General features: G+C 38.3%; 1 protein-coding gene across 1 annotated transcript; it reads left to right on the forward strand.

Annotated features, from left to right (window-relative positions):
* The first annotated feature begins 399 nt into the window (after positions 1-399).
* ptar1 (protein prenyltransferase alpha subunit repeat containing 1) lies at positions 400-14804 on the forward strand. The gene is made up of 7 exons (XM_057832940.1): positions 400-523; positions 2866-3035; positions 3224-3290; positions 5166-5270; positions 5357-5600; positions 6713-7065; positions 10295-14804. The coding sequence occupies exons 1-7, from the start codon at positions 438-440 to the stop codon at positions 10638-10640; spliced, it is 1371 nt and encodes a 456-aa protein (XP_057688923.1). The 5' UTR covers positions 400-437; the 3' UTR covers positions 10641-14804.
* Positions 14805-19417: the final 4613 nt, after the last annotated feature.

The raw sequence follows: 19417 nt of genomic DNA on the forward strand, positions 1-19417 counted from the left end.
CAGATTTAAAGATATGAGTAATGATAAAATTCCAAATTGAGTTGGGATTATTCAAATATAATTTAATCCATTTAATTTTAAACGATGCATTCAAAGAAGTAAAATCTAAAGCGTCAAAGCCTCCTATTTATCATAACATTCTTTTTTATGTATTTTGTTTTTCCAAATAAAGTTGAATAAAATTCTGTCAATTTTGATACAAATATCTTTTGACACATCAAGCGCCATCGCTGCATATATAAATCTTGAAATACATTCGACTTAAGAGACTAATGATCTACCAGTTATAGATAAATCCCTCTGTAGCCAAAGATTAAATTTCTTTTGGACTGAACCACTTTTTTGTTTTGTTAAAGTTGTTTAGGCGACGTAAAATGACGTCATTAAATTTTTGACCCGGAAACATTAGTCCATACAACGTCATTCAGTGACCTAAAATGGCGGATTCGCAGTCAGAGGTGGATGTCTTGGTCCAAAGAGTAGTTAAAGACATTACTAATGCATTTAAGAGGAACCCTAATATGTAAGTGTTTCTATCTGTGATATTTAATGACTTAAGTTGTGCCGGTTTCGTTCTAAGACTCAATGTTCGCTGATAACAAGCAGTTGTGTGGGCTTGGACTATAACCTGGAATGTTAGAGCGTATCAAGCAAAGTTTAGTATTTTTCTTAGGCTGTATCTGGCTTTATTGTACGTAATTTCCTACGTTTGAGACCAAGTACGCTTTGGGAGTTTATGCTTTTGAAAAAGTACATGACTTGCCCAAACAAATCATCACATCGTCTTTATAAATCTTGCTCCAAAACACTGAAAGACTTTGATGTATGTTCCTTATAGGACTAACCTCCCTAACATTGTGGTTAAATCAAAAATGAATTATATGTAAAGTATCATTTATTTTGGAGTTCTGTATTAAAATTTGGCCTTAAGTTGTTTCCTCTGTAAACCCTGTTGTTTTTTTGTATGTGTGTGTACAAATCAAGATTAGATTTTCTCATGCAATGCAAAATTATTGCAAAACTGTTTTTAACAAAGTGGTATTTAGCTTGCACTTAAAAACAGTATGTTGCAAAAAATAACCACGAAAAGCCATGTTTAAGACAACTGTAGAGACCAGCAATAGGGACAATGTGACGTCCTGTACTGCACTGCTGCCAAAGTGCTCCAATATAGACCCTACTCACGTGACGTCACAGCCACGCCCCCGCGCCATTTTGTCCGTATACTCGTCATGTTAATGCATTAGCGCTTCGTAAATTCCTCCTATTATGGCGTGTTTTTCTGCTCGTTAACATTAATAATCAAAATGGTGAAGTCGTGTGTGGCGGTCGATTGCAAAAACAGAGAAGATAGACGGAGAGACTTGAAGTTTTACCGTATTCCGAGAGACCCGAAGAGGAGAGCGAGATTGACTGCTGCAATTCGACGAGAAAACTGGGCTCCAAACGACTACCACAGATTATGTAGTAGTCATTTTATATCTGGTAAGATGCATTTAATATATATTTAGAGGGTTTTGGGCTGACAACCACAATTAAGATCATTGCTAGGCTAATCGCCGACAACATACACTCAGACGTTGTGAATGAACTACCTGAAAATATATAATTATAAGGGGATGATAAGACAGTTGTCATACAATTAATCTACAATTTCACTATTGAGGTCAAAAGCCAAAAAATAAATTCAACTAGGGACAATCTGGAGTAGTGCTATCGCACTTCATATTTATTACATATTACATATGTATGTAGTGAGAGTGCTATCGCTAAACCATATAAACATTAAAAGCCCTAGCTCCATTGACAAATTACATGAAATACATTAGCCTTGACAGTGGATGTTAGCAAGAACAAAAGATTTTGAATTGAAAATTTCGTAACTCACCTTCCCGAGCACAAGATAGATTCCTGCCGAATTTTCGTGGACGAGGACCTGTTTCACCCAACCAGCAACGAAGTATTTATAAGCCTCCAAGCTCTTTAAGTTTTTCAAACTTTCGTGAGAATAGGCTGATTTTGTGTGGACAAGATAGTTGTAAATATCAGGGTAGCTAGCAGATGTCAGGCAAAGACGGCGAAGACAGCGGGTCGAAAAACATCGATTTAGGCATCAAATATGGATCTGGCGAATGGATAAACTGAAGCTTTTCCACATAACGCCTTTTATGCAACGCATCCAATGAGTTTATAGCGTCAGATAACACCGGGGCTCCCATGAATTGCTCTATAACTTGCACGACTAATTGAAAACAATGAGAATAAGTCTAAAAAATACGGACAATATGGCGGCCGGATACAGCGACACGTCATTTTGTGACGTAGGTGAGTAGGGTCTATATAAAAATCACTCAACTGTGACATGCTAATGTTGACAACGGCTCAGGAAAAAAAATATATACTTAATCAAACGACTCTTGGATGAAAATATATGAATACGTAATCAGTTTTAAAAACAAACAAACAAAAACACTATTATCAGTAAAGCTGATTGAATTAGTACTATAGTATGCAGACATAAACTGACGACAGATTTGAAATCAACAACCAAAAATTGTAGGGAATTAGTTAAAACTCATGCAAATGGGAAAAATGTTGTTGGCCAGCGTTATGCATGTGATGGTGCATCTTGTTAGTATGAATATTTCACTCATCCTGAATAGTTAATTTTTACACTGGTCACATGCTCGGCACCACAGGCCTCTTACCGATTAAAATAGTTCACACAAGCCACTTGTTCACTTAATGTAATATGTCATCTTCAGTTGGCATAGAGAAGAACAATTATACCATACAAAGATCGTTTCCTGTGTTAGTACCACAAATTAAACAGGTACAGCCCTAAATCTACTGTCTTCTTCCCAGTGATGAGTTTGGTGTGATTCCGTGCCCGGAGGGACGATACAATCGCAGCCCCATCGTGGTGGTGGAGAACAAATTGGGTGTTGAAAGCTGGTGTGTCAAATTTTTGCTGCCATATGTACACAACAAGCTGTTACTCTACCGCCAGAGGAAGCACAGGCTGGATAAGGAAGGTAACTGATCCCAGTTAATGTTCAGTCAAGAATAGTTTTTTTCTAGAACAGATTTAAAGAAGAAGAAATTAAAATTTTAAAAAATCATGAAGCTGTATTTAAACCAATGTGTGCCTTGACTCTAAAGGCTCGAAAACACTGTTAAAGAAGAAATATGGTATTAAGGATAATATTTGTTTTCCCCTCAGCTCTAGTGGATATAACATCCACCCTGTTGTTGCTTAATCCTGACTTCACCACTGCATGGAATGTCAGGTATGGAAATACACCATCGTCAAGATAAAACAGCATACAACATTCATGTTTTGTGTTTGTGATGTCATTTTTAAGCGATTATATTGTATGAGCCACATTTATGATGTTAATTGTATAATGTTGACACAGCAAAAAAAAAATTTAAATACATTTTTTGTATGAACGCGCACACACCTGCATTATTGCTATCTAACCCATAAAATGTAGTAGATTGGTGGTTGACACAAGAAAAAAAATACATCCCTTCAAAATGTATATCCCACAAGTCTACTACAAGTTATACGTGCCCAGCTACAGTGGTATGAAAAAGTATCTTAACCTTTTGGAATTTCTCACATTTCTGCATGAAATCACCATCAAATGTGATCTCTATTTGTCAAAATAACACTAATAAAAATAGTGTCTGCTTTACTAAAACCACCCAAACATTTATAGGTTTTCATATTTAAATGAGGAACAGAAGGAGGAAAATAAGCAGCAATAACTTTAAACAGATGCTTCCTGTATCTGCAGATCAGTCTGGCACATCAAGCTGGACTAATCCTGGTCCATTCTTCTCTACAAAACTGCTGTAGTTCAGTTAGATTCCTGGGATGTCTGGCATGAATCGTTGTCTTTAGGTCATGCCACAGCATCTCAATGGGGTTCAAGTCTGGACTTTGACTTGGCCACTCCAGAACGTGTATTTTGTTCTATTGAAACCATTCTGAAGTTGATTTCCTTCTGTGTTTTGGATCATTGTCTTGTTGCAGCATCCATCCTCTTCTTAGCTTCAACTGTTTGACAGACGGCCTCAGGTTTTCCTGCAAAACATCCTGATAAACATTGAGTTCATGCTTTATTTAATGATTGCAAGTTGTCCAGGCCTTGAGGAAGCAAAACAGCCACCAAACTTCATGGTTGGAATGAGGCGTTGATGTTGGTGAGCTGTTCCATTTTTCCTCCACACTTGACGTTGTGCGTTACTCCCAAACAGTTCAACTTTGGTTTCATCAGTCCACAAAATATTTTGCCAAAACCTCTGTGGAATGTCCAAGTGCCTTTTTGCGAACATTAAACGAGCAACAATGTTTTTAGACAGCAGTGGCTTCCTCTGTGGAGTCCTCCCATGAACACCATTCTTGGCCATAGTGTTACATATAGTTAATGTGTGCACGGAGAAATTGGACTGTACCAGTGATTTCTGTAAGTCTTCAGCATAACTCTAGGGTTCTTTTTTACCTGTCTGAGTATTCTGCGCTGAACTTTTGGTGTTATCTTTGGTGGATGGCCACTCCTTGGGAGAGAAGCAACAGTGCCAATCTCTCTCCATTTGTCGACAACTTCTGTGGCTGTCGAATGATGAACATCCAGACTTTTAGAGATGGTTTTGTGTCCTTTCCCGGCTTCATACAAATCAACAATCCTTGATCGCAGGTCTTCAGTAAGCTCTTTTGACCGACCCATGATGCACATCAGACAATGCTTCTCATCAACATATTTCTTAGCAGGTGTGTTTTATAGTGGGCAGGTCAGCTTTAAACCACTCATCAGTGATTGGGCACACACCTGACTTAAAATGTTTGGTAAAAAATTGTTTCAGTTACTCTTTTAGTCTCCTTAGGCAGCGGGTTCACTTATTTTTTCCCCCTTCTGCCATTGTTTACATGCCATCCTCATTAAAATATGAAAACCTATAAATGTTTAGGTGGTTTTAGCAGACACAGTATTTTCATCTGTGTGATTTTGAAAAAGATCGGATCACATTTGATGGTATTTTTATGCAGAAATGTGAGAAATTCCAAAAGGTTCAGATACTTAATCGTACCACTGTATAGGTTTGTGTGATAAGTGGAACTTGCGTGGTGTAAGTCTATTGTGATGTATTACTTACAGGAAGGAGTTGATTCAGAGTGGAGTTCTTAATGCAGAAAAGGATCTATACCTTGGCAAGTTGGCGCTTACTAAATTCCCGAAGAGTCCGGAGACCTGGATACATCGGTAAGGCTACCTTATTAATGAGTAAATGGGAGTTTACCAAAAATTTACTTGCTGCATACTAATTAGTAACTGATCCCTCCTTGCAGACGCTGGGTATTGCAGCAAATCCTGATGCGTTACTCAGCTGCAGATGGTAGTGGAAAGCAGTCGGAGGGTGAAACCGAGCAGGCAGATGTAGAAAGGAACCAGCAATCAAGTTACCAACTTGCTCAAATGCTTCACCAAGAGCTAAAGGTCTGCTCCGATGCTGCATGTAGTTATCCCAGCAACTACAATGCATGGTCCCACCGCATTTGGGTGCTGCAACACATGGCCAAAGGCAATATCAAGGTAGGTAGGGCCCACTTATCAGTCTTGTTTAATTATCCAAAGTACTATGCACCAAACAAATGGTAAGCCTGGTGGTATTTTAGGGCTGCAGCTATGAATTATTTTAGTAGTCGATTAATCGATGAACTAGTTAGTTTGAATAATCGAGTAATCTGATAAGGAACATAAAAAATTAAAATACCTGTGCTAAACTTCAAAGCGTATAAAAGAAAATAAATAAGGATCAGTGTATAACATAATTGGCTAACTTAATAGCAAAACTCCACTAACTTAAATGCTATAAAATACAAACTTTTTTTTTCTTCTTTACAATGCTCTTAACAAATGGTTCAGACACATAGCCTATTCCCACAAAAATTGGCTAAATATACCTTTAAACTAAATTATGAATGCATTAAAAAAAGCATTAGCTCAAAGAAAAACCTAGCTTATGTTGGTCTTAACTGGGAGCAGCTGTATTCAGCCATGTGAACGAGGCTAGAGGGCTGTGTATCCACCCAAATCAATAAAACTAAATGTAAACACTTTCAAAACAAACCATTACAACGCCACTTTATATAAACGATTTCTCGAAGCAGCAAAATTTAATTCAAATCTTTTTTTACTCGAATTAATTGATTAATCGTTGCAGCACTATGGTATTTGCATAATAATCATGTTCAGAACATAGCATCATTTTGGAGCTTGTTAGTAAACACAGCTCGCTGACTAAAATTGAGTTTCAGTCCATCTTAATGTCCGCAATTTGGTGAAAATTGATGATGATTTTCAGGCATTACAGGACAATAAGCTTTTTTAAACGTAAGCGTTTGAGAATATCCACTTGGAAGACACTTCAGTATGATAGCAGGTGGCATTCTCAATGCTCTCTGATTTGGGGTGAGTAGTGAAAATGATGTATAGAATTCTAAGGTACGACTATTCATCAGCTTAGTTTTCACTCATATTCATATATTCTGGAAACGAGATATGACGAAATGAGATTCATAAATTATTTTCAGCATTTCTGGACACACTTCAAAGCCTCAGCTCTTTTGTCCCAGCAAAACCTCCGATCTAAAGATTATCATCAGTTCTTCATAAGGGCCGGCCTGTGCTTTGTTCCTTCATAGGTTTTCCATGATGAGCTTTCCACCATGCGTCAATGGGTGTCAATGCATGTATCAGACCACAGCGGCTTTCACTACCGCCAATATCTGCTCAAGGAGTTGATCGAAGAGTTTTCTCTGACACCAGCTCCCAGCAGAAAATGTTCACCCCAGCATCATTCCAGGACAGTGCCCAACAACTGCCTCTTACGCTCCATCAATGTTCTGGCTAATGGTGAACAGTTGGGAATAGAGACAATGGATGAAGATAAGGAGCTTGAATTAGCAAAACTGTTTGAGCTCTTCTATCAGGAAATGGAACTTTGCTCAGACCTGATCCGGTCCTTCCCGGGCCACGAGACCCTGTGGAGTCACAGGTGAGTAACCTAGGTGACCACTGTTTTTATTGTCTATAATAAAACACAGTACATCATTTACTAAACCAATTTGATAAATGTATATTTGGGGTGTAATGGTACACAAAAATCCCGGTTCGGTACGTACCTCGGTTTTGAGGTCATGGTTCGGTTCATTTTCGGTACAGTAAGAAAACAAAATGCAAAATATAAATGCTAGTTGTTTATTACACACCTTTGTGCTTTCAACAATAGGAACATTAGCCTATACCAGTGCTTCTCAATTATTTTCTGTTACGCCCCCCCCAAGGAAGACGTAAATGTTTCGCGCCCCCCCAACTCTCTGCCGCCACTGTAAATAGTATCATTTGTCTATAATATTACGATTATAAGTACGCCTCAGCCTAACATTGTGTCCTTTTTTTCTATTAAAAAAAGTAACATAGAACAACTTATAATAAAGTATAACTTTATTAACATTGTTTTGCTTGTAACAGAAAAGACGTAACGCGCACGAATTTGCCTGAAGTAAAAAAAAAAAAAAAGTCACATCCAAACTGTAAAAATACACTCAAGGTACATTTTTGACCATTTGATACTGAAAAATAAAATGTAATAAAATCAGTAAATAATAACAAATTCAAATTGATTAGAAACATTTACTCTTCACGACAACATGCCAAAAAATTTGACCGAAAAAAACAAAACTGAATAGAAGGGGGTGGGGGGGAAGTGTCTTTGGACAGAAGGAAAGTTTTTATTTTCGCTGATTCACCACAGTGCTAACTGGTTTACTGATATAACACTGACAAAGCAGGACGATTGTGACAATTGGCAATATTCGGCACGTTTTCGCTGAAAAACAATCAAGCGGCTTATCAATGAGATTGAGGTCTAATGTCTTTAAGTGGCGTCTTAACTGATTTGGCTTCAGACTCTCCGCTATAATCATTTTTAGACTCAGTAAACAGTGGTCTTTCCTCATTTCCCACTGTATTAAAAGTCAAAGCCAAAAGGCAAACGGCCCGAAAAAAAGCGCATTCTCGGCAGCCGAGGGAGAACCGTAGGTGAGGGCGGTGGTCGTGACGATCCCAAGCCAAAAACGGCACTTCTCAGCCGGACACGTGAGAACTGGAGAAGGCAGTGGATCGCTGCGTGAGTCCAGCTCTGCATGAGTCTCTTCCGTGTGCTCTTGCTTACTTCAGAAATACTGCACGCACTATGACAATGAGAGCGCCACTGCCACCCACGGAGTGGATGTGCAAGTACACTTTATTCTAGTACGGCAAAAAAAAAAAAAAAAAAAAGCATGTTCCCCGAGGTCACTCGCGCCACCCCTGGCATCGCTCTGCGCCCCACGATTTGAGAAGTACTGGCCTATACAAAGCTAGAGTTCGGCTCAAAAAGTAGCAGGTATTTAAAGATAATCCAACAACAATTTGCCCTTCAGACCCCGCGTATTGGTCAGCTTTCTTTCTGAAAGAAAGAAGAAAAAAGAAGTCCTGTGCGAAAGAGAAAAACAATCCCAATGACAAAGATTTTAACATGTATTTTACAAATGAAATACCTCAATGTATCATTTTTTTTCTCCTATGAACGGTTTTCAAAAACTTTATTGGTGGATTTTCTCAAGTTAAAGCGCCACACAGAAATTAATAAATTTAATTGTGTAAGCAGGATCTGTGTATAATTCTTATTATTTAATTACTGGTGTTTTAGCTCATTTCAGTTTATTTTACTTATATGGGCTATTATTTATTATGTGTTTATATTTTACAAATGTGATGTAGTATTCATTTATATTGTATATTTTATGTTGTATAACGTTAGTTCCTATGTGAATATTAGTTCCTACTTGTTTTGTTGTGGTAGGAAGGTTTTGTATTGAACACGGGGCCGTGTTGGTTATTATTATAGCAGAGAAGACAGCAGTAAATCAACAAAGACAAGTCAACTGTGCCCCGATCTACCACTCAAGAGATCTAGTGGACTCAAAAAGTGGGTTACGATTGCATGTTAGTTTGAAAATCGACCGGATCCACCGTATTTTTACACGAGTGACTTCCGGTCTGCCCGATCCTAGCTACCGGTAGTAATATTGACGCAGGACGGTCGCGTCTCGTGTCAAATAATAAACTTTGCCGTGTTGAGCCGCTTCTGGGACGCGTCTAACACGCGGCCGCACTGCGACTGGTTTGCATTGGCTGATTGACTTTAACGCCCGCGTTTCACTGCGTTCTCGCGGCGGCCACGTTGTCGCGCCGTCGACGTTTCTGGGTTATACTGACCTACCGTGTTGGTCCTCATTATAATAAAGAAGACGGAGTAAATATAATCTACACAAAGAAACTGTAACCCGATCAACTCACAGCCTCGAAAAGTAAGGGTTACTTTACGTCAGAAACTCTTTCGGTACGCCACCGCTCCGAACCGAGCATCACGTACCGAAACGGTTCAATACAACTACATGTACCGTTATACCCTTAATATATATGTATACACCCCTGTATAGGAGGGGGAACTTCTTGATACGATTTGCGATACAAAGCTCACGATAACGATGATCTGACGATATAGCGATACAACAATTTTCGATACGTTGGTCAGGAAATCATTCTAGGATATTCTACAAAAAAACTAATTAACAGAAAAACAAGCTTCTGCTTTGAATTGGAATGAGTTTATCACTAGTAGACATCCAATCCATTTGAACTGGGAGGATGGCAGCGAAAGAACATTCGTTCATTCGCTGCCACCCTCCCACTTCAAATGGATTGAACGTCTATGGCCGTCGGTGGCAGCCAATGCCAGGCAATGAGTAATTTTGGGCCATTTAAGGTCATTTACCTGTTGATTTTCACTTACTTCCTGTTAATTTTGGGGTATTTTATGGGTCACTTGCTGTTTATTTTGCGTTACAGGCAGTACTGAATAGGCAGTGACTCACACTCAACAGGAAATGACCTGTAAATGCCCTAAAATGAAAAGCAAGTGACCTGTTAATGCCCCGAAAATTGGACCGAATGACTGTGAATGCTCTGGTTTTGAATGAACAAACGTTCCCAGTCTAAATGGATTGGGCTTCAAGTACCGTCAATGGCAGCCTTTTTTAAAATAAAATTTAATTGACACCTTTTTAAAACGATATCTCGATTCTTGACAGGAGCATATCGATAACCTTTTGGGATACAAAGTATCATGATATATCACCATTTCCATATTTTGTCACACCCCTACCCCTGTACTCCAGGCGGCATGTCTTCTATTTGTGGCACCAATGGAGGTGGGAACACCAGCTGTACTACTTCGACAGTAATGGAGAGGCTGTCCTCCATAATGGTGACACAGCCCAACTGAAGCCAGGTGCTCAAAGCCGTGAAGATTGGGGAGCAGGCACTATGGAGGTAGATGGCATAGCTTTGCCTCGTGACAGCAAGCGTCTGAAAAGGGGTCTCCGTCTGTCAAGCCTCCCCAGCCTGTCCTCAGAGTCCACATTTCTTAGCGCTATCCTGGACAGGCAATGTAACCCAGAGCAGAGACACTTTGGCCTGGCATACAAAAAGTGGTTAGACTCAGTAATTGGTAAGGAGCTTTGAGAAAAATGTTAATAGATCCATTCTTTTGAATAGTAACATTAGAGACCCTGTAAAGTGAAAACACATCTCATAAATTTGACACAACACAAAAAAGGTGTTAATCTCAAATATAAAATAGTTTTGAAAAAATTTCCTAGTATATAAAATAAGGCTCCAAAATTGTGGAGGTTTAACAGATATATTTAGGAACCAATCACTGAAATCACATTACAGGGTCTTTAAATTTGCCTTTTAGTGCTGTCTAACTAATATTCTGATGCAGTGCTGCCATTAGGAACCAAGCATAGTAAGACATAGTTTGTCAGATTTCTCGTTTTTTTTTTTTTTTTAAATCAACAGTCACAAAAGAGAATGTGGTTCTTTTTTGTGCCATCATTCCATATTTTATTAATCAATAGCATCCACTTTGTCTCTTATGTCCTTCGTGTCTTTAGTCGTAACACTTCAATATTGGAAATTTCACACCCGATGCATGCTTTGTTGTTTCACTACCTTTCACTCACATTCATTTCAGTGCTGTTAATGCATCATTTGAAAAGTATACATGACTAAAAGTGTAGTTACATCTAATAATGACATTTTTGCTTCATTCTGACATTTAACTCATTACAGTTGAACCGTTTAATTTGAAGTTGCGACTGTGAAGTTCCTCTGGTTTTTTGCAGAAGGGACTCAATCCATTTAAAGATTGACAGTATTGTCACATTTCTGTTTTGGACTTCTGTGAGACTAATTGTGGAGTCTTGCAGCTCTATTGTGCAATCTCTCCTATAATGGAGTAAGGTATGAACAATCATTTTTACTTTTGCTTTAAAGCGTCACCATTTTGAGCACAGCATACAACACCTTGAGTGACACGAGAGCGGGGGGTAACTTGTTTATCGCCCAAGGGAGGTTTAGAGTTCAAATGCCTTGCTGAAGGATAGCACATCAGTGAAGTACGAGGCGAAGCCCACTTCACCATATAAGATATTACTACAGCTGTTGTTTCAGGTTTGTACGTACTGTGTAACACTGAATTGATTATTTTGAACAATTCCTAAATTGTCATTGTTTTGGAGGTACCGCACTTGGGCAACAATGTAGCTTTAGCTTTTTCTTTGTTCGTATGTTTGTTTGTTTTGTTACAATTTTATGGTTTTTTTTTTTGTTTGTTTTTTATTCTACAACTGGTGGCATAAAACTGCATTACCAGGTGGCAGGTGTCTGCTCTGTCTTCATAGGTCATCTCAATCAAATGTTTATATATAAGTAGAATGAAACCTACATGCATTTGATTTCGCTGAAATAAGATTGTTACATTATGTTTAGGATAAAAATCAGTTTTTCATACAAGTAATTTCTCACAAGAGCTGTGGTAGCTCAATGTTATATAATCACATTTGGGTTCAGAGTTTTGGTCGTCAGAAATGTATTTAGTTGCACAACGCTGCTGTTGGTTTTAAAAGACACTACAGTTTTGTTTGTTTGCAAAAAAGATTATACCTTATGTAAATTGTGTAAAACAAAAACACACACATTGGGTATACACAAGTCATTTTTGTGTAAAATACCAACTTGATATTTATATTATTTGAAAAAAAGTCCAAGGGTGAGTTGTTGAAGCAATGCATGATCAATAGTGAGTTTTATTTTAAGACCATAGCTATACACTCACCGGCCACTTTATTAGGTACACCTGTCCAACAGCTCGTTAACCCTTAATTTCCAATCAGCCAATCACATTACGGCAACTCAGGGCATTTAGGCATGTAGACATGGTTTAAGACAATCTCCTGCAGTTCAAACCGAGCATCAGTATGGGGTGATTTGAGTGACTTTGAACATGGCATGGTTGTTGGTGCCAGAAGGGCTGGTCTGAGTATTTCAGAAACAGCTGATCTACTGGGATTTTCACGCACAACCATCTCCATGGTTTACAGAGAATGGTCCGAAAAAGAAAAAATATCCAGTGAGCGGCAGTTCTTTGGGCGGAAATGCCTTGTTGATGCCAGAGGTCAGAGGAAAATGGCCAGACTGGTTCGAGCTGATAGAAAGGCAACAGTGACTCAAATAACCACCCGTTACAACCAAGGTAGGCAGAAGAGCATCTCTGAACGCACATTACGTCAAACTTTGAGGCAGATGGGCTACAGCAGCAGAAGACCACGCCGGGTGCCACTCCTTTCAGCTAAGAACAGGAAACTGAGGCTACAATTTGCACAAGTTCATCGAAATTGGACAATAGAAGATTGGAAAAACGTTGCCTGGTCTGATGAGTCTCGATTTCTACAGCGACATTCGGATGGTACGGTCAGAATTTGGCCTTAACAACATGAAAGCATGGATTCATCCTGCCTTGTATCAACAGTTCAGGCTAGTGGTGGTGGTGTAATGGTGTGGGGAATATTTTCTTGGCACTCTTTGGGCCCCTTGGTACCAATTGAGCATCGTTGGAACGCCACAGCCTACCTGAGTATTGTTGCTGACCATGTCCATCCCTTTATGACCACAATGTACTCAACTTCTGATGGCTACTTTCAGCAGGATAATGCGCCATGTCATAAAGCTGGGATCATCTCAGACTGGTTTCTTGAACATGACAATGAGTTCACTGTACTCAAATGGCCTCCACAGTCACCAGATCTCAATCCAATAGAGCATCTTTGGTGGAACGAGAGATTCGCATCATGGATGTGCAGCCGACAAATCTGCACCAACTGTGTGATGCCATCATGTCAATATGGACCAAACTCTCTGAGGAATGCTTCCAGCACCTTGTTGAATCTATGCCACAAAGAATTGAGGCAGTTCTGAAGGCAAAAGGGGGTCCAACCAGTTACTAGCATGGTGTACCTAATAAAGTGGAAGTGAGTGTATATAGTGGATTTTGAGACCATTGGGGACTTTGCACATAGAACTCGGGTAAGTGGATATAAAAAGTAACATCCCATCTCAAATGCCAGATTTTAGTAATTTCCATTGAAAAAAAAAAAGACACACCATACTTTTCGGACTTCATTCACACCAGACCCTAGTCAGTTAACTGCATGTGTCCACAATGTCTCATCTCGTGGCATATTTACACAGAAAGATTTTACACAACCAGATTTGATTGATCAAAAATATCTTTACTAACCAGTAACATCAACAAAAAGGGCTTCTCAACTCATTTATACTTGGCTGGCCTGCTGGCACTCACCCAAAAAGCACCACAAATCCCTCTGGTCGATTCACAGCCAGTCTGAAATCACTACAACCCTAATTAAGCAACCAAGTTGCTGCAACTATGGAGAATAAAAATACAATCATCCTTACCTTGACTTGATGCAGACAGAGCCCCATATGTCGATAGTCCCAGAACTCCTCCAAAGTGTCTTTTTTTCCTAACCTCTGTTGAGTATTGGTAGAAAACGGGTCACTTATCTACCTTTTTATGTTTTAAATGCCTGGTATTTAAACATGAGTGGGGTAACTTTTTATATCCATTTTATTTGTCTTCTTTCTAAATTATAAATTGGCCTTTTAAAGCAACCCTTTTAGAAAGTGTCTAAACCAATAAATCTTATTGAACAATTACAGTATCCCCTATTCACAAATATTAGTTTCAGAACGAATGTGAAGTATGCTTAAGGTACAAAAGATGTACCCAGTGTGAGACAAGATTGATAGTGACGTGAAGGCAACATTTGTTAGGTGATGTGTTTTCAAGTTATAATGTGCTTCCATGTAACATTGAGTTTACTTTGTGTGCACCTATGGGAAAAAAGTACAGTACAGGGTTAGCGTTCTAATTACATTCTGAGTATTTTGCTGTGTATTTTTGTTTGTTCTTAATGAACTAATGTAGCCATATCACACTTAAACAACTTACAGACACATGATTTTTTTTCACTCAAGACGATCTTAAAGTGTTTTCTAATGGTTCAATAAGCTTTTAAAAACAATAATGTAGCCTTTTATTTTATTTTATTTTTAAATAATTTATTCTATATAGGCAACCAGTGGAGTGGGTACTTAATAATCTCACCGTTAGTTTTCTATTTATTTCTAGAATTAAAGCATTTTTGTCTTCACTTTTGGTGTAATTTGTTTTATTTTTATTCTAACTTAGCGGTATTTCTTCTGCTGCATTCTACAGTAACTTTTGGCTTCTACATAAAATATGCAAATCTGATTTTTTTTTTTTTTTTTTGAAATGATAGGACACAATTAAAATTGTGAAGAAAAACTGAAGGCAATGTGAAAGTGCCACATTACAATTTTTATTCCTCAAAATAGAACATTGATGACAGCTCAGAAGTTTACACTGAGAAAATATCATTTTAGGGAGGAAAATGTTGATTTAAATTTCATGGTGTCAATCTTAAAAAGGTAAGGAGAGGTAGCAATAAGAAGCTGGAAAAGCCAATTGCACATACAATGGACAGCAAGAAGAAAAATGACCTGTAATTAGACACCTGATTTTAACAACAGGACTGATTTTAAAAAGTGCTTCCCAGAGTGGCAGTGTCTCTCAGAAGTCTGATTGGTAGAGGATGCCCAATATCCCCCATTGTTGGCAGAAAGATAGTGGAGCAATATTCAGGAATTTGTTTCCCATCAAATAATTCCAAAAAGTTTAATATTATCATCTACAGTGCATAATATCATCTAGGGCTGTCCCAAACGATTATTTTTAACCCAATTAGTCTGCAGACTTTTTTTAACGATTAGTCGACTAGTCTAATAATTTTTTAATGAACTTTTTTTTTTTTGCTAATCTTGCAATTAAATTTTTGTTGACAATTATTAATTCATAAAAACCTTTGGAGCACTCAAATTCTTAAAGTACAAATAAACACATAAATAATAATAAATCACATATAAACAATGAGGTCAAATGCTGATGGCATTAACTAGTGCAAAAGAATGGAATGTAAACTGATTCAGAACACTGTGACCTCACCAACAGGATTCCAAAAAAATATATTTTTTTTGTATGCCTATATTGTTCTCAGCATTCGAGTGAGCACCAGAAGAGTAGATAAATAAATGTCAAGTATCACTGGAGTGAAGTACGCAAAAAAAAAAATAATAATAATGATGCACGTTGATACGACGATTTGTAAAACCACTCCTAAAACACAAGATGCTTTCAATATTGTTGATTTTAACGGAGGTGGCAACGCGCTATGTAAAGTACGTAGCTGCTTATTCAGCTACATTAGCCCGACATTAGCCCCTAATACTCTGTCGTACGACCCATATAAAGGCAACTTCAATAAAAAAAAGGCCGTTATATGGACTTACGATCCGCCAGCTTATTTTCTCCTGTCGTCTTCCAAAATTATACCTGGGTGACGGCGCTTCAGGTGTTCATTCACGGCCGACTTTCTGCCGTGGTATACACGCTTGGCATTGAAAGGACTGCACACGACAGTGTACCCTCCTTTGTTTCGTTGAAATAAGTCCATGCTTTGATCACTCTGGTGCGCTTTTTTGGCTATGTGCCGCTTTCCCCGCTTGAATCCCGAGCGTCCGCCATTCTCAACTTTCCATGTATTTTTTTTTTTAACCCTTCATTAACCGCTGACGGCATGGTGTGCTCGTGGACGCATTTACGTCATCGATGATGTCAACTAGTCGGGACAGCTCTAATATCATCCAAAGATTTAGAGAAACTTGGAAAAATTCACACATAAAGGTCAAGGCCGAAAAACCATACTGAAGTTCCGTGATCTTTTAAATGGGGCTGCACCACAAACAGGAATGTTATCGTAAAGGAAATCACTGAATGGGCTCAGCACTACACAGAAACCATTGTCAGTGAAGCTGATGCCATCTGAAACTCAACTGCAAAGAAAAAGCGATTTCTAAACAGGAGTTTTCTCTAAGCCAGGGTAAAGCAAAGTGAGAAGCTGTTTTGTGGTCAGGAAAATCATAATTCGAAATTCTTTACAGCAAGTTGTAAGCTCAGAATCCTGCGTCTTTAATGGTATGGGGTTGTGTGTGTTGGTGTGAAATTGGCAGCTTGCACTTCTGGAAAGGCACCAGCAATACTCAAAGACATATTCAGATTCGAGGACAACTTTTGTTCCCATCCAGATGTTTTCTTTTTCAGAAAAGACCTTAGATTTTTCAACATGATAAAGCCAGAGCACACGCAGCATTAATTACAACATCATAGCTGAGTAGGAATTTAGGGAGACTATCCAGGTATTGAAATGGCGAGCCTGTAGTCCAGCTCTTTTACCTATAGAGAATATTTGGCGTATCATAAAGAGTAAGGTGTGGCAAAGAAAAAGGCGCAAGACAGTTAAACAGTTAGAGGCCTGATTTAGAAAAGAATGGGACATTTTTCCAATTTCTAAACTATATAAACTTGCCTAGTCAGTCGCCAGATGTTTGCAGACTGTTGCAATAAAATGGCCTTGTCCCAGAGATTTGTTGACTCTATGGAAGTGGCACGAGTAGTGGTGTGCTGAAGGTGCTTTAGCACCCCCTGGTGGTGGAGAGAAAAGTCTTGATATTCTTTTGTTGTTGTTAAAAATAAATCAATAAATAAAACATTAAAACAATAGTGTAATGCAATTTTGGGGATTAAATATATATGTTGAAATAACATGGTAACTACCCTACACCGTGCTTGCTATAGAGTCATGTTGAATAAGGCGGTATAGGAAGGAAAAAGTTAACTTGACAGGAAGCGTTAACATGGCGCAAAAACGAATTAGTGATTTTTTTTAATTTATTTTTTTACAAAAACAGCCACATTTTCTAAAACTCAAGTCTGTGTCGAAAATGAAAACTATTATGATAGTTTGGTGCCCAGCGAAGAAAAGTTAGCTGCAGATTTAGACCTCAAGGAGAACTTCAAATAGGTAGGACACGCTTGCATTGTAGCCATATTATTGTTTGTTGTTGCTGTCGAGCTGCCGCCGGGCAGAACGCTGTTGGATAATCGCGTGCAATTTATTTGAGTGTCTTGAAAAGTGGGCATTAAACCAAGGCTTATTTGACCTTTTAGGTTTTAAATGTGTTCGTGTGTCATTGCGCCGTCTAGCTGCGGGAATTTGCATTATAATACACAGAATAATACACACTGTAGGTGAAAAAGAATACTTTCCTTGTTGTAGCAGCCTAGTAGTAGTGCATAAACTATCCATCGAGCATTCGTGTGTACTACCATTGCGTATGCCTTTTATGAAGGAAAAGCGCCAGCGTGACAAATTTGGACCAAAATGACTGTTTTTGGATGGGGAAAAACAAAATAAGATCCTCAGCAGTGTTGTTAATAACGGCGTTAGAATATAACGGTGTTATTTTCTTCAGTAGTGAGTAATCAAATTAATTACTTTTCCCATCTTGGCGTTACTAACAGCGTTATTTTCTTCAGTAGTGAGTAATCAAATTAGTTACTTTTCTCATCTTGGCAACGCCGTTACCGTTACTGAGGCGGGAAAGGCGTGCATTACTATGCGTTACGATGTTGGTTGACTGACGCGAGAAAAGTCTGAAAAAGACGGACTCACGGAGATGAGAGAGCAGAGCAGGAGTAAGGAGGCAAGGGAGTGTGACGCCGTTGCAAACGTGATGCTACTATGCTAGGTGGCTCCAATAATACCTGACTGTCGCCGATAACCTACAAACTACCCCCACATGATGCTTCGGTAGATATCACATACATACAGAATTAGATGCAAATGACAGACACGGCGGCATTACCAACATGTATAATAAAGAACTAGATGCGTTTGTAAACAGCCGCCATCTTAAAGCAGTAGCCTTCTCAGGAGGGCTCTGTTGTAGATAACCTTCCTAGTGAACCTAAGTAACTTTTAATCTAAAATGCTCCTAAATCGGCAAAATCTTGACTTAAATCTATCTTTAAATGATGAAACAGTTGTAAAATTTACACATGTTGAAAATAAACAGAAGGGAACTAATGCAATAACGGGAGCAATTTTAACAACTTTAACGGTTGATTCACAACATTAAATGACTTCCACACATAGCAAAGGTCAATCTAGTTATCGCAATATCCGCAATACCCCTGTGTCTAGTTAAGTTTAGGGTAAAGAATTGGGCTAGGGCCAGTTGTCCCAAAAACCCTTTAAACTTCACATTGTGTGTGTGTTTTTTTTTTTTTTTTTTTTTCTTACATTCAGGTAACCGAGTTACTAACGCAATTACTTTTTGGGAGAAGTCATTTGTAACTGTAATTAATTACTTTTTTAAAGTAAGATTAACAACACTGGTCCTCAGCACCCGGCGACATGGAATATAAAATTGACATATTTTCCCTTAAAATGATTTATTTTCTCTGTTTAAACTTTTGACATGTTTCTGTTCCATTCTGAATAAAAGACCGTAAATCGGCACTTCTACATAATTGCATTCAGTTTTTATTCCTAATATATAGTGTCCCAACTTTTTGGGAATCCGATTTGTATGTTAGTCATTGTTAACAATATGTTACCAGCTGTGTCAGCTTAACAAAGATGACACAAACGTGTGTGTGAATAATAGATAGATAGATAGATAGATAGATAGATAGATAGATAGATAGATAGATTAGATTTATTAACAGACTCAAGGTCCAAGTTACAACCATAAAATACAAGGAAAGGTTTAAACAAAAATAAAAACAAAATGAGTTAAACTACGGTGATACAACAATAGAATAAAACAATAAAAGGAGGTAAACTACAGTGGTACAACATTAGGTCACCTAGTGACCCACTTTTAAAAGGCATCTATAACAGGTTATATGTATTTATAAAATGTGTGTACCTAAATATCATGTGTACTATGTA

This window comes from Corythoichthys intestinalis, chromosome 3, assembly GCF_030265065.1.
Source record: "Corythoichthys intestinalis isolate RoL2023-P3 chromosome 3, ASM3026506v1, whole genome shotgun sequence".
Lineage (NCBI taxonomy): Eukaryota > Metazoa > Chordata > Actinopteri > Syngnathiformes > Syngnathidae > Corythoichthys > Corythoichthys intestinalis.

Bases quoted from the DNA above. Each gene is read 5' to 3' on its own strand.
- ptar1 (XM_057832940.1), top strand. From the start codon at position 438: ATGGCGGATTCGCAGTCAGAGGTGGATGTCTTGGTCCAAAGAGTAGTT. The intron at 3,291-5,165 runs GTATGGAAATAC...TATTACTTACAG, and splicing joins ACCACTGCATGGAATGTCAG to GAAGGAGTTGATTCAGAGTG. The intron at 7,066-10,294 runs GTGAGTAACCTA...CCTGTACTCCAG, and splicing joins GAGACCCTGTGGAGTCACAG to GCGGCATGTCTTCTATTTGT.